General features: G+C 36.7%; 1 protein-coding gene across 1 annotated transcript in view; it reads left to right on the top strand.

The window, feature by feature from the left end:
• Positions 1–12,255, top strand: part of ARL15 (ADP-ribosylation factor-like 15) — a gene marked incomplete at its 5' end in the record, with an annotated part of 134,822 nt that extends 122,567 nt beyond the window's left edge. Inside the window, one exon of the mRNA XM_010013400.1 lies at positions 12,103–12,255. Coding sequence (XP_010011702.1) covers positions 12,103–12,255 — 153 coding nt within the window. The remainder of the gene's footprint in view (positions 1–12,102) is intronic.
• Positions 12,256–13,459: the final 1,204 nt, after the last annotated feature.

Genomic DNA, 13,459 nt, shown 5'->3' on the forward strand with positions numbered 1-13,459 from the left:
GACTGACATCATGATGACACTGTCCTTTCTATTAATCTGTCTACGGCTGGGCTTATAAAACAGCATGGCTGGTGGCACTCTTCACTGGATGTTGAGTAAACTACTGTACAATGTGCAAATACTTCTTTATTCGAAGTCTGAGAATTTAATTCTTCTCTGAAACAATTTTGCAGTAGGCAGCATAGTATCTTTTCCAGCTTTTCTGGAGCAATATATAAAACACTTTATTCGTCGTATTGGATTTTAAAAATAACCTGTTGTTAGTGCTTCATCTTGTAATGAGGTAATTTGTTGTTTTAAAAGGACAATTGGAAATGTTACATTAGTAAGATTTCAAATATTAGCTATTAGCAAGTAGACTTTTTTTGGTTTAAGTCACTAAAGCATCTGTGAATTATTAGGAATGTACCGTTAGTACACTGATTCGTTAGAAACCGGTTGAACAATTTTCCAGTTAGCGAAGCAAACATAAAACATTACTTTGCAAATTCTATTCTGTTCAGTAACCCTGGCATGGTCTAACTCTCTGTATTTATAGGACCACAGTAAAATTGCAAATCTAAAATGTTATTGAGGAATAGATATTTAGCTTTGGGGTTTTTTATAAATCGAACTCCACGACCTCCTTGCAGTGGTTTCTTCTTTTTCTTTAAAATCTGGACCACTGTAAAGTTAAAAACTGACTCCCTGAGGTGGAGACTGAGGAATATTCAGTAGCTTGTTGCTAGTTATCCTGTTGTCATGCCACCAATTGCCTGAAAGGCACAACCAAATAATAGTACTAGATATAACTGGAAGCGTCAGGTGTAAAGCCACAATCTAGTGCTACGTTCAGACTGTAAAAACATGGCAACTCTGATTTATCATTGGTGCTTGTGGCTGAAGGATGTTCTATTTGAATTTCATTGTCTTTGTACTACTTTGGAGCTGCACAGACAACTCTAGTACACTAGACCCTGTATGGTACATCTTGGCATAGAAACAGCAAAATAGTTTAATCATATTAAACCTTTAAATTACCGCTCTACAAATGACTGTTTGTTCTATGTGAGTTTTTCACTCAAGTAATCCTCAACCTTGTAAAATACTAAACTCATACTGAAACCTACTTTTTATAATGCCAGATTTTTTTCCCATATTCAGTTTACACAGTTAGCTTGTATCATGTTTAAAAATAATGCTTTAAAAGAATCAATTTCATGGTGAATGCATCTAGTCAAACAAGTCATTTAAACATCTTACTCGTGTGTAGCAGACCATTTTACAAGTAACTGAGAGTTTTACAAGCCTGTGTTTCAGACGGGATAATTGGTTGTTTCTTATATGTGAGTTTGGGATTTAAACTCATTAACTTCAGAGTATAGTACTCTTCCTGGTCTGGTATGGAGTATTTAGTTAAGGTCTTACTAGCTGTAGTCATATTTAATAGTTCATTACCAAGAAGTAACAAAATGGTGCAAATATCAAGGATGTTCCCAGAAAGCTCTAGTCTTGTAGCTTGTTACTAGTAGCAGCAAACATAATATGGCAATTTCTAATGTAAAGAAACAATTAGTAATTGCAGATTTGCAGGATTAAGACTTACCTTGAGCACCAGAACCCCAGAATTTAAAAGATGTGATTGTACCTTCATTACATAACTATTTTTAATAGGTAGGTTAGTCTAAAGTGAGTGGAGAGTGCTTAGAAAAATCTCTTGCATTAAGATGTTTTAGTCAACTGATCTTATTCTTCTTTTTGAAAAATAATGTGAGCTATATTTTTGCTTTATAGAGTTTCCTTTCCAGTGAGAAGCTTACCCCAGGTGTAATACTAGGACCTGTTGGTAAAACTGCAAGTCACATTCAGAGGTGGAGAGAAGCTTCCAGAAGTTGGGTTTCCCTTTCTGTTGGGATCACTTGACAAATATCTGCTTTTGTTTTTCATTGATGCAGTCATGAGAATTGGGGCATCACTGTAACGTCATCTTCCTGCCTTCAGGTGCTTTTCTTAGAAATAATATGGCTTTTCAGTGACACTCAAAGGCACTCCACAGTCATTGGTGTACAAAGGCAAGCCTCAATTCACTTAATCAAAGTAACAATAGCTTGATTGCAGATCCTTTTTTAAGCATCTTCAATACCATTATCAGTAGCCCTCCTTCAAGGAGGCCATAAATTTTAAAGATGCTGTCTGTCTGCCCAAGAATTCAGGCATTCTTTGGAGAGGAGTGTGGTTTCTTTGGGTATGGGGTGGGTTTTTTTTAATGTAAACGTTTATATCCTGCCTGAGATATCAGTGGATCTTTCTTCTTTTATGTATATGCAACTCTTGATCTACTGCCTATTATTTCATCTTTTTCCTTGAAGTGGGGGTCAGGATAATACAGGGCAAGTGGTATCTTGATGCAGTTAGGTGAAGGATATTCATTGCTCTTTTGCTTGTCCCTTGCCGTGGGACTTTTCTACTAAGAGACTTCTCAGACAGGTAGCACTCTCTATTGCAACCTACTGTAATGGAAGAAATAACGCTGGAGCCTGGTAAAGCCTAATACTTCTGAGTTCAAAAGAAACATACAGTTCTTCAGCATCTCATTGTATTCACCTATCCTCTCAAAATCCTTCTGGTCACCCCTGGGTTTTCCAGCATCATTGCTGCAAGCCTCTGCATTAGTTCACTAATATTGCTTTCCAGTACTGGAAATAGTTCAGGTACCCGGCTTAAAAAGTTCTCTCTGTCTTGGTTTTGTGCATGGGTATTCTCTATACTTCAGTGTACAGGACTGTGTCTGATTTGAGCTGTGTAATTTTGCTCTTGGTATCCTTGTACTTTATGAGGGAATCTGGCAGCTTGAGGGGTCTTACTCAAGCGAGATCCTAGTCACAGAGCATGAAGGGGTTCTGACATATTTCTAGGTGGAGAGTTATTAAACTCCAAGTAATGGAGATGAGACTGGACCTGCCTGGAAGACTAGTTTGAAGTGGTAGCTTGCTGTGAATTTGGAAGAATTGGTGCTTCCAGACGCCTAGACCTAGAAAACCAAAGCACAGATTTGCATCTTGTAACCATAAGGCAAGGAGGAAATCCTCAGAAACAGTTTCCACAGAAATCCCTGGTGCTGTAGGAACTGGGGGTCACAGAGCCCATGGCATTCTGGCAGACAGGAATTGAAGCTGGTGGTGGCAGAGCCTCTGGGAGTACTTTTTGCTGCAGAAATATTGTATGTTAACTTTTTTCCAAAATGGATTTATTTCACAGTTTCTCCTTTCAAAAGAAGTGGTTGATTGCAGTTATTTCTGGGCTTCCATTCTGTCTCCGTGGGCTGTGCATAATTAATAGTACTTCCATCAGCAAAGGACCTGAAAGGAGGTTGAAACCATCCTACACTTACACACTCTGTGCTGTACCTTGTACAGAACAAGTGAAATAGGCACAACTGCTCCCTGATCCTCTGTGCATGCGAGCACACATCTTGTAGAACCACAGCTACTGCTGAATAAATGGCTTTTCTTTTGTGTTCATACTGGCTGTTGTCTTGGAACAGTTTCAGCAGTGTAAATATGGGGAACCAACCACAAAGCCCTTAGAAATCCTGTTCTTTGCTGTTGATAAAAGAATACATGTCCATACAGTGTTTGGTGCTTTGCAGACGTGGGCATGGTATACAGATGTTATTTATTCAAGTGCTAGATTCATATACATGTTCAGGCAAATGCAGATGAATCATCACATATGCACCTCTCCAGAAAATAGTGTTTAACTGTTATCTGAACAGAAAACATGCCATTTGCAGAAAGGATGTCATAATAAGGATTGATCTTTGGACTTCTCATTATTCTAAAGGTTATTTTGACATTCAACATCACAGGTAAACTTTTTTTTGGGGGGGTGAAAACTCAGCACTTGTATACCTGTGTCTCAGGTTTAGTTACTAGTTGAAACCACAATCTTTTGTTAAAGATAGCATATTTTGCTGCTGAAAACAGCGTAGTCTTTTGTTAGTATTATATTCTGAAGTAAACTATGAATAACTACAGTCTATTAAAAAAAAAAGCTGCAAAAACTCTGTAAGGCTCTGAAATCTATCTGTATAAAGATCTTTAGTTTAGAGTTTCTGCTAATTATTTACATTCCTTTAGTTATTTAACTAAATATGTAACAAAAAAACCCCCAAACTTGAGTGTGAGAAGGTAGAGAGGAAATGAGTGATGGTATAGTAAAAGCATTTAGTAGGTTTCTTGTAAAATTATTTTGGATATGCTCAATTTTTATTTTTTTAACAGATTAGGGCAATGATAGTAATTTAAGCAAATTATCCTAAGTTTATATTGATGTTATATTCAATCAGTTATTTTTTTTTTAATATCTTAAGAATATATTTGGGTGCACTAAGTATACGCTTACATGGAAAATTGTTCTTAATATGTAGTAAACCGGCATTTCTGTGTCTGTTTAGTATGGTGGGGGGAATGTGATTTTTAGATGTCCTCCAAATAGCTGACTTTAACCAGGGCTAATATTCAGCATTACTCTTCAGGATTTTATATTGTAACACTTCAAGTATGTAGGTTGCACACAGTATCTCTTGCAACCCAAAATACGTCAGAAAACAGTAGGTAAGAGGGGAAGCAACAGGAACAGTAACTTAAAGTGTTAGTTGTGATGTTGTTGTATTAAATGTGATGTCTGATTTCCATTCCTGATTAGTTCTTCGGAATAAATTACAGAATTAAAGCGGTAGATACTACAGGAAAGAATTTTACTGTTCCTTCATTACACACATTTTTGTATAATGCCTCCTTCTCTGTTCTCATTGTTTCACTTGTCACTTGAGAAAGGATGCTCTTTTGCTCACTCTAGGGTTGGATATTGAGAGCCCTTGTCTTGTTTGTCCAGTCCAGCACTGGTTATATGAATCTTCATCTGGATGTCTGGTTTTCTCTATATAGATACGGTGCTGCTGTTCTCCTGTTCTCTCTATGTCTTCCAGTTGTTGGAAAAGCACATGCTTACATAAACAGAATATGCTGGGTGAATGAGACATGGAAAGCAAAGTATAGGTTTATGTTTTTGGCATATACCCAATTCTTACTGTTTCTTTTGAACAAATTAACAGAATGTAACCAAAATAATCTAATATGCTGTAGTATGTTGTGTGGTAAAGACTTGCATGAAAAGAGCTAGCAGCTCCTTAAAGCACATCTGTGCTTCCATCTACATACATGCAAATCTCAGTCCTACTTTTGCACCCTCAGCAGTTTTCTGGCCTCATTCTCATCTGTCTTATTTGTCCCAGACAAATTACATGTTTGTATTAAAAAACTTATTTATCCATTTTACAAGCCTTCGATTCTCTTCATCCTGATAGATGATGCAGTATTTTATATTTTGCAGTAAGCACCCCTCTGTATTTATCTTACAACTCTCTAGCTCACTCCCCTTTTTCTTGTCTCACACTTGAATTTGCCAGAACTGTGTTCTCTCTGTTTAGAACAGTGTGTCTGTGCTCATTTGCCAGGCGTCCTATTTCTTCATTCAGAACAGTTAGGTATCGTCTTTAAAATACATTTCTTTCAGCAATCATATGCAATCTGAAAAGTGTAGTGTCCTGTGGCCACTAGAGATAACAAGGACGGAAAAGTGCATTTGTTTCACAAAGCACTGTGTAAGTTATTTTGTGGAATATGTGTATAAGTGACTGTATTTGTCTTTATAAAGACTTACGAGCCAAAAATACCGGCCAGGTCTCTTACAAAGCTAAGTACAAAGCGCAGTTGGAAGTATTTCAGATGATCTTTTGTATAAAGCAAAATCAAAAAAAAAAAAAAATTGGAAAGCAGTACAAACAGGAAATACTGATTTGTAAAGCGCTCACCACTACCTGTGAGGAGTTGTATAAAAAGGCTTCTGATGGTTTTGAAATCTTGTCCAGAAAAATTGCTTACCCTGCCGTCACACAGGAATGCTGAAGATGATAGTCTTGGGTTTCTTTTGGTTCTACTTCAGCAGGTCATATTTTTAAAAACAATGACAAAAAAAGCAGCTCAGTTACATAATTCTGATTATCATAGTATGTACTTAATAGATGTATTGCAAATTTTTAATTGTACATATAGACTTCAGATTCAGTGGCACATGAAAGTCAGCTGGCAGTGAAATATTTAGCTTCTAAGAACTAGAATTTAGTAGCATTTCTGTGGCTGATAATGTTGCTTAACCTCAGGTGGTCTTCCTGGGAATAGCGCAGCATAGGTTACTCCACACCACAGCATATCACCGTCTCTTCCCACCAGCTGAGGGGTTTTCATTCCCCTCCCTGTTGCATAAGAGGTATTCCATATGGAGTCAATAAATATGAGGCATAGGTGGTTTAGGAGAAGTGCTTATGAGACATAGGTGCATTACAAGGATCCCTCTAGACATGGATGAGATCACTGTTATGAAGAAGCGTACGAGCAGGCACACTGAAGTATCTTTTCAGGAGGATTATGAAGTGTCTCTCTAGGAAGAATAAACATCACCAAACTTCTGCTGACAGTTTTGCACGTTAGAGCAGCTGTTCTGGTCAGAGAGAGGTCCTTCTGTAGCCAAGTGGGGTGTGAGGGAATGAGGAACCTAGCAGATTTTTAAGGCAAGCATGAAAGTGTTAACTTCTGTATGACAGTGGATTGAGCTAGTTGATCTAAGATGAAGTGGCTACCGATCTATTCCACCCACTCTTATAAATCACAATACTAAGTGCAGGATGAGCAGGAAAGCATGTGTAGCAGCTCAAGAGGCTGAGCAGTTTGCAGTCCAGCACACTAACATGAACTAGAGTGGATTTCAGTTTACTTTTTATCATCTGTGGTGATTTAAGCAATGGATTCCACTCTATGGTTAGTAGGTCAACATTTGTGGTTTCTATTTAATTTGCCAGAATTTCCTTTCTTTTGTTTTCTGTTTTCCTTTTTTAGACACAACTTCTTTTACCTCTAATACCATCCTTTTCCTTATTGCAGCTGTTGAAAGCTTTTTTTGTTTCTTTTAAAGTCTTCTGTAGCAGTATAAATATACTCTGAGCCTCTAATTATGGTGGTTGTTTTTTTTTTCTATGCCACCTGCAAGCATTTACCTTTTTAGCTGCACGGTTAGTTTTCTTTAAGTTACTCATTTTATGTAGTTTCCCTTTTTAAAACTTAATGATATGTGACGGACTTTGGCTTTTTCTCTTCTCCAAAGATACTTGCTTTACTCATGCTTTGGTCACTGTTACAGGCAGCTTGTCTGTTGTCCATGGAGTCAGCAATCAAAACTGCTTCTCTCTCCTGCATCTTCTGGACAGTCACTCTAAAAGGCAGGTTTTTATGATGTCTGAAAAGGTAATCTCAGCATGGCAGCTCAGTGAAACTTATGCAATGCTAATATGGGGAATCCCAGTCTCCCACTATTACTACATTTCTTGCCCATGCAGATTTGGGATAGATGAATGAACCATTTCTTGTGGTTAATGCATGCAAGTTAGGTAATTTTAGTTTAACTATTGAAGTCACCCTATTGAAGTAGTACTTGCTTAATCCTCTAAAATTTAGACTAGTGGGGATGCTGATGTGACTGTGCAGCCTTTGATTAGGTATAATATACATGTATTGCTACAGATATTTTTCTTTGCCAGTAAAACAACAATGAATGAAAAAATATCCATTCAGTTCTTCAAGTACAGCTTGGCAATGTAAGTTACTACTTGAATTTGGTATTTGTTTACAGTGGATTAATCAGAGTGGGTTGAAAGCCCTTTTGTGTTGGTGAAATTTGGTATTAAAATTTTGAATTTGAATGAAAAATAATACTTTCAATCAGCTTTTTTTTTCTTCATGTTGAGAAGTAGATAGAAATTACTCTCTATTCACATATTACAATATATAGGTTTTCCTATAGATCTTGTGTACATGTGTGTTGTGAACTAGCTAGATGAGGTTCAGAAATAGGACATATAAAAGTTTTCAGCAGGGCCTGGTTACTCAGTTTACGTATGTCAATAGTAACATCAGTTCCATGCTGCTATGCTAATTCACACCAGCTGAGGTTCTGGGCACCAATCCTTTTATTGTGTCTTGACTTTTCTAGCACGTAGGTTAAGCAACATTTGATAACCATATGCGTAGTGTATTCTGCCAGTAGAATAGGACTTAAAAGGTGGAGTGTGGGAAGAGTGGGAATAATTGCAAATGTGTATTGTTAGACTTTATTGACTTCAGAATGTGGCATAAATACAATGTCAGCTTCTCTATAAAACAAGGCCCCCATGTGGTGTCAAGACACACAGTGAGATCCTGTAAAATAGTAGTAAAGAAGTCTTAAAATTATGTGGATTTAATTTATTGTATTTATTCTGAGGTTGTATCTTAAAAAATTAACAATTCCAAAGTAAACACTGGCAAAGCCAGTGCAGTAAATGCAAGTCTAATGTGTCAGACATCTGAAACATGTTTGAATCTTTATGTTTTTCTTTGGCATCCAGGAACAGGCAGAAAGCTTTTATCGTTTATGCAAGAGGGGAAGACAAAAGAGCTTCTTAGGAACACACCCCTTTTGTGCTAATGCAGTTGAAGTGTAATATAGTTACTGCTGATTATCGTAATTATGCAAGAACTACCCAGGAGAGTGTGTATTCAGAGAATTTCAGCTTCCTTTAGATATTTTGTGATTATTGTGCATCCTTAGAAAATCTGCTAGGGAATGAGCATGAATGATGGTCATTGAAGCAAGTAGAGAGACGTGCATGAAGAGCTGAGACCATTCCAGTGGAAAAGTCAACTGTATAAACAGTGTTGGGCATCTGATTGTGTCGGTCTATTTGTGTGTAGTTGTTTCATCTCTTGCATGTAAAAAAGGGTTACTTTTTAAGTCTAAAAAACCTCACTTGTTTTTAGAACTAAAGATGAATGACATCTTCTGAGTTAAAGGGGGGAGAAGTTATAGTAAATTCAAAAATATTTGTTTCTGCACATTTCTTTTTGGAAGCTTCAAAGTTGTAGAGCCCACTTGCAAAGCTCTGGACTTCAGCAAACTCCATTGTGATGTGAAGTTTAAATGAGGAAATACAGTAACATACCATAGCATGTCCCTTGGGTTGTGGAAAATTACTTCTGTGCTAGTTCTAGTTTAGTTCCTTATTATTTGTAAGCCAATTAATATTATTTACTATATTTAGCTGCTACTTATGTGAATATAAGCAGTTGTGCTTTCATGCTATTATCAAAGCTTTCCATTTCAAAAGCCACTGCTAAATGATCACTTTAATTTCAACATTCATCTAACGCCTATTAATGCAGATACTCTAAACTGTTCCTTAGGTGTGGAAAATGATGACAGCACATTGCTGATTTTGTTACATTTTGATTACACACCTAGAAATAGGAAATAATAAATTTTAATCAACATTGTGTATTAAATAACTTACCTGCAAAATTTGGCTTACTAAATCAATTTATGCTGTTTCACTGCTGATACAGGAATTCTATCTTGGCATCTTCAGTCACTGAAATTACCCTGAAGTCATTGTGTTTTTCTTGGCTAGAGGCTACCTTGGTAAGCAGTGTATTTGCCCAGAAACACACAAGGCTCAGTGCTAGTCTGCTTACTGGAATCATTTCCATATGTATGTGTTACTAGGTATTTCATGTTTTTACACCCAAGTACCCTCCTTACAATATAATGCCCTTTTCCTAATCATTTCTTCATATGGTATAGCCTTAATTCAAGAGGCTATGTAAACACCAGTGTGGACAGACTTCAGTGAGTTTAAGGGGCTGATGGCAGTAGTCTTCCAGTAGAGGGGGTGTGGTGGACATCCTCTGTGCTGTGGGTGTGAAACATCTCAAGTTACTCTGCCATATTTGTCAGCTTAACACCAGCAGGCTGCTCTATCAGCTAGCTGCACTGACACCTTGCTTTGTTATGCTTCTGTGCAGCTTCTACTTCCTCCCTTTATTTAGCAGTTAAGGAGGCTGTTGCTGAAACAGTCAAAAGAGCTTTCTTATCCTACTTCTCCAGTACTATGATCAGTGCATCAAATTCAATGTGTTAATGAGGGTAAATTCAATTTGGTGTCACTTCAGCTGCTGGAGACATTGCAGCGTATCCCTTATAGAGATTAGTATTTAGGCTCCGATCACATATAACCATGCTAACGCATCAGATACTAATGTGGCACTGAGATAGCAATGCTAAAAAGTAGGTTTGCTGATATTAAAATACTGGTTGTTGAAGTCCTATTTATTTCAACTTGTATGTTTTCTGAAATGCCTGAATGTTTTCTGAATGTCAGGTACTGTGCTTCCTTTTCAAATGTTTGCAGGTTGCTACTGCTACAGTTCTACTTTGTTGGAAATAGATTTTAAAAGGTTTCACCTCTATCTTATCTGGAGGAGCAGAAGTTTCCATCTCAAAAGCACCATTTTTTTTTTTCTGATACTTGTTACTAAATGATCTGCTCAAAATTCAGTTCTGAAAAATAAACCCTTCATACCACATTGTCATTGTTGAATTCTGATTGTGAGTTGATTCAACTACAGTTGGTTTCTTTCATTAGAATACATTACTAGATAGACAACACTGTTATATAGACACTGTAGGAGCTGCATATAGATCTTGCAGCTTGTTTGGGCTTTGGAAGCTGTTTCTTTGCTTTCTTTTGGTTTTTTATTCCCCATGCACATGGAGCCTTACACAGTGTGGCTCCGGTTGCCTGTCTAGCGCCTCTGCTGCCTACCATAATACGAGTGGCTGTTCCTGTTATTGCACATATTTGTGGCACAGTATGTAATAAAAGAAAATTATGAATATTTGGCAATAATTACAAGGAACAAGAATGTGCAAACTAAGTCAGGAATAAATATTTCTGTTGGTATGCTGACAATAGCAAGTACTGATGGATATAATTTTGGATGTAAAAACTAAATGTCTATTTTGACATTTACATGAGTAGACTTTTGGATCAAACAGTATTGGATCAAATACTATCAAAGACAAAGACTTTGATGAAAACAGTAATCTGTGGACCAAAATAACCTGCAGACTGCTGTCGTCTCCTAAGAAGCATCAAAAATATGTTTTGATATTGTACTTGTTATTTTGAAAAGTGATTGGAGTATACTACTAAATGAAAATCATTTCTTAGTATTTCTGTGGATCTGTGTTTCTGCCTTGACAGTTGGTGTAATTAGCATCAGTGATGACTGGTCTTTTCCAAGAAACTGCATCTTCCTCAGTTATTTTGTTAAGGCTTATAATCACCTTAAAACTTGCAATACTATATTACAGCATATTCTGCCTCCTTGCTGCATGGTTGCTTGCGGAAGTAAAAATGAAAATAGTTTCATTAAAAGATGTCCTTCTTTATAGGCATTATTAGGTATTGTTAGTAAGCAGCTGGAACGTGCTGGATTTTGTACTAAGATGATTGCACAAAACTATCATGTCTCATATACAGTACTTATTACTATCCTAATCACAAAGAACCAAGAAGAATAGGGTGCTATTGTTCTATGTTTAATGTTAGAAAAACTAACAGATTTTGGAAGAATTTTTACTACTCTGGTGTTCATTATTTCTCTGGTGCTCATTAGGAAACCCTTTCCTATAGCTCACCTTTGGAATGTTTAGGATTTGTACATTTCTGACAGTTGATTTGTGTAGTTGGTCTGGTGACAAATTCTGCATCTCAACTGTTTACCAGTAAAAGTATGATGAAACATACAGCTTTGACATTAAAATACAAATGTAACCTAAAATTCCTTAGTTACTTTTGGTATCTTGGCTATGTTTTTGAACACTTGTTTCATGGGCTTTGCTCATTGCCTTAAGCCCGTATCATTCTTCCCAGACCTCCCATGCTGTTAAGTGTATGGGTAGAATGGTAGCTTCCAAGCAGGTCACTCACCCCTAAAGAAAACACTTTCAGGTCACATCATATAACCTGTATTATAAGAACAGCTATGGGTAAGATTCTAAAAATGAGTATCCTGATCTTTTCACATGGTTTTTTTAAATTTATTTATTTATTGTTTGTGGCATGGGTTTTTTTTTAGATGAGACAGAGGGCTGTTATTATAATAATGCTTTGGTCTCTTTTCTTAATAGATTAAAAAATATTTTGAACTTGAGCCACTTGCACGTGGAAAGCGCTGGATCCTTAAACCGTGCTCCTTGGATGATATGGAAGCAGTAAAAGACAGCTTCTCCCTTCTAATAAACTTGCTAGAAGAGAGAGACTTCGAACCTTCAAGAATGTGAAACCCAAGAGAGAAGAGTGATTCTCCAGGCATCACTGTACCTGAACATTCTGCTCACAGCTTAATTATGGTGTGGTATCATGAGATGGCTGTGATATCTTGTTCATACACAGTTAGTGCAGAATGTCCTTTTGTTAAAATAAATATTCTGTGAATCAGGTACACAACTATTTCCAGTAAAGTTGTCTACACTACTGAAATAGGGAGTTCCTCTTTGTTTACCACTATTTCTGCACACAGCATGTTGCTTTCTTGCATTGTGATCATCCTTAATAGGAAATTTTACACGCACAAAAATAAAATAGTCTGTAAAGGAGGAATTCTACCTGCTACCTTTACTTTTAAAAAATAACTAATGTCTTAAGGATTTGTGAGAGTAGTTTGGTTTAGCCTGTTTACTGTGACTCCACAGTATGCAAAAAGCACAGCCACGTGAGACCCTTAGCAGGATACCTTAAAGGCAAGCAGTTTCACGTAAATGCAAAGGTTAGTCCTGAGGTTTTACTAGGTGAAATCACAGTTGACAAGTTTGTTGATTCCTCTTCTGAAGTCACAGCATAATCTTGTCAAAAGCAGAACCGCTACTTTGCTGAAAGCTTCCTGAAACATAAATTATCACAGATATATGGGGATAATAGTACTTGGCAAAAATAGGTGACATAAACAGGTGGTCTAAGTAATAAAATTTTCATTATTCATATTATTAGTTGAATAAAGTAAAAACTTTCATTGAAAATAGTTTTGTGTAACAGAAGCAAACCAAATGTCTGTTAATTCAGCTGTGGAGAATTTATCTCTAGTTAGAAGTGTGACTGATGTTAAATACGTATTTCTTCTTTTATCAGTCACTTATAGACTACTACTGTTATTGTAATGTTGCCAAGGCATCTATACCATAATTAAGGGCCTTCCAGTGCTTGTACTATAAGCTTCTCTTTTCAGGGGATTATAACTTGTTCTTTCAAACTTCCTCTGGGCTAGATGTTACTTGGAAGACAAAAAAGTATTCATTGGAAACAACATTTGAAATACATTTGGAAAAAAACCATTTGGTTCCAGTAACACAGTGCATATTTCCTCTTTCAAAGTTTTCCCCATTGTAGATTTACAGTTTTTTGGCTGCCTTTTCTTGATACTTTAAAACCTTATAAGGTGATTTTGCCCATTAAAGAAACATGCCAAGTCACTTAATGGTTCACCATTAA

Source organism: Nestor notabilis, unplaced genomic scaffold (genome assembly GCF_000696875.1).
Source record: "Nestor notabilis isolate BGI_N333 unplaced genomic scaffold, ASM69687v1 scaffold12104, whole genome shotgun sequence".
Classification (NCBI taxonomy): Eukaryota; Metazoa; Chordata; class Aves; order Psittaciformes; family Psittacidae; genus Nestor; species Nestor notabilis.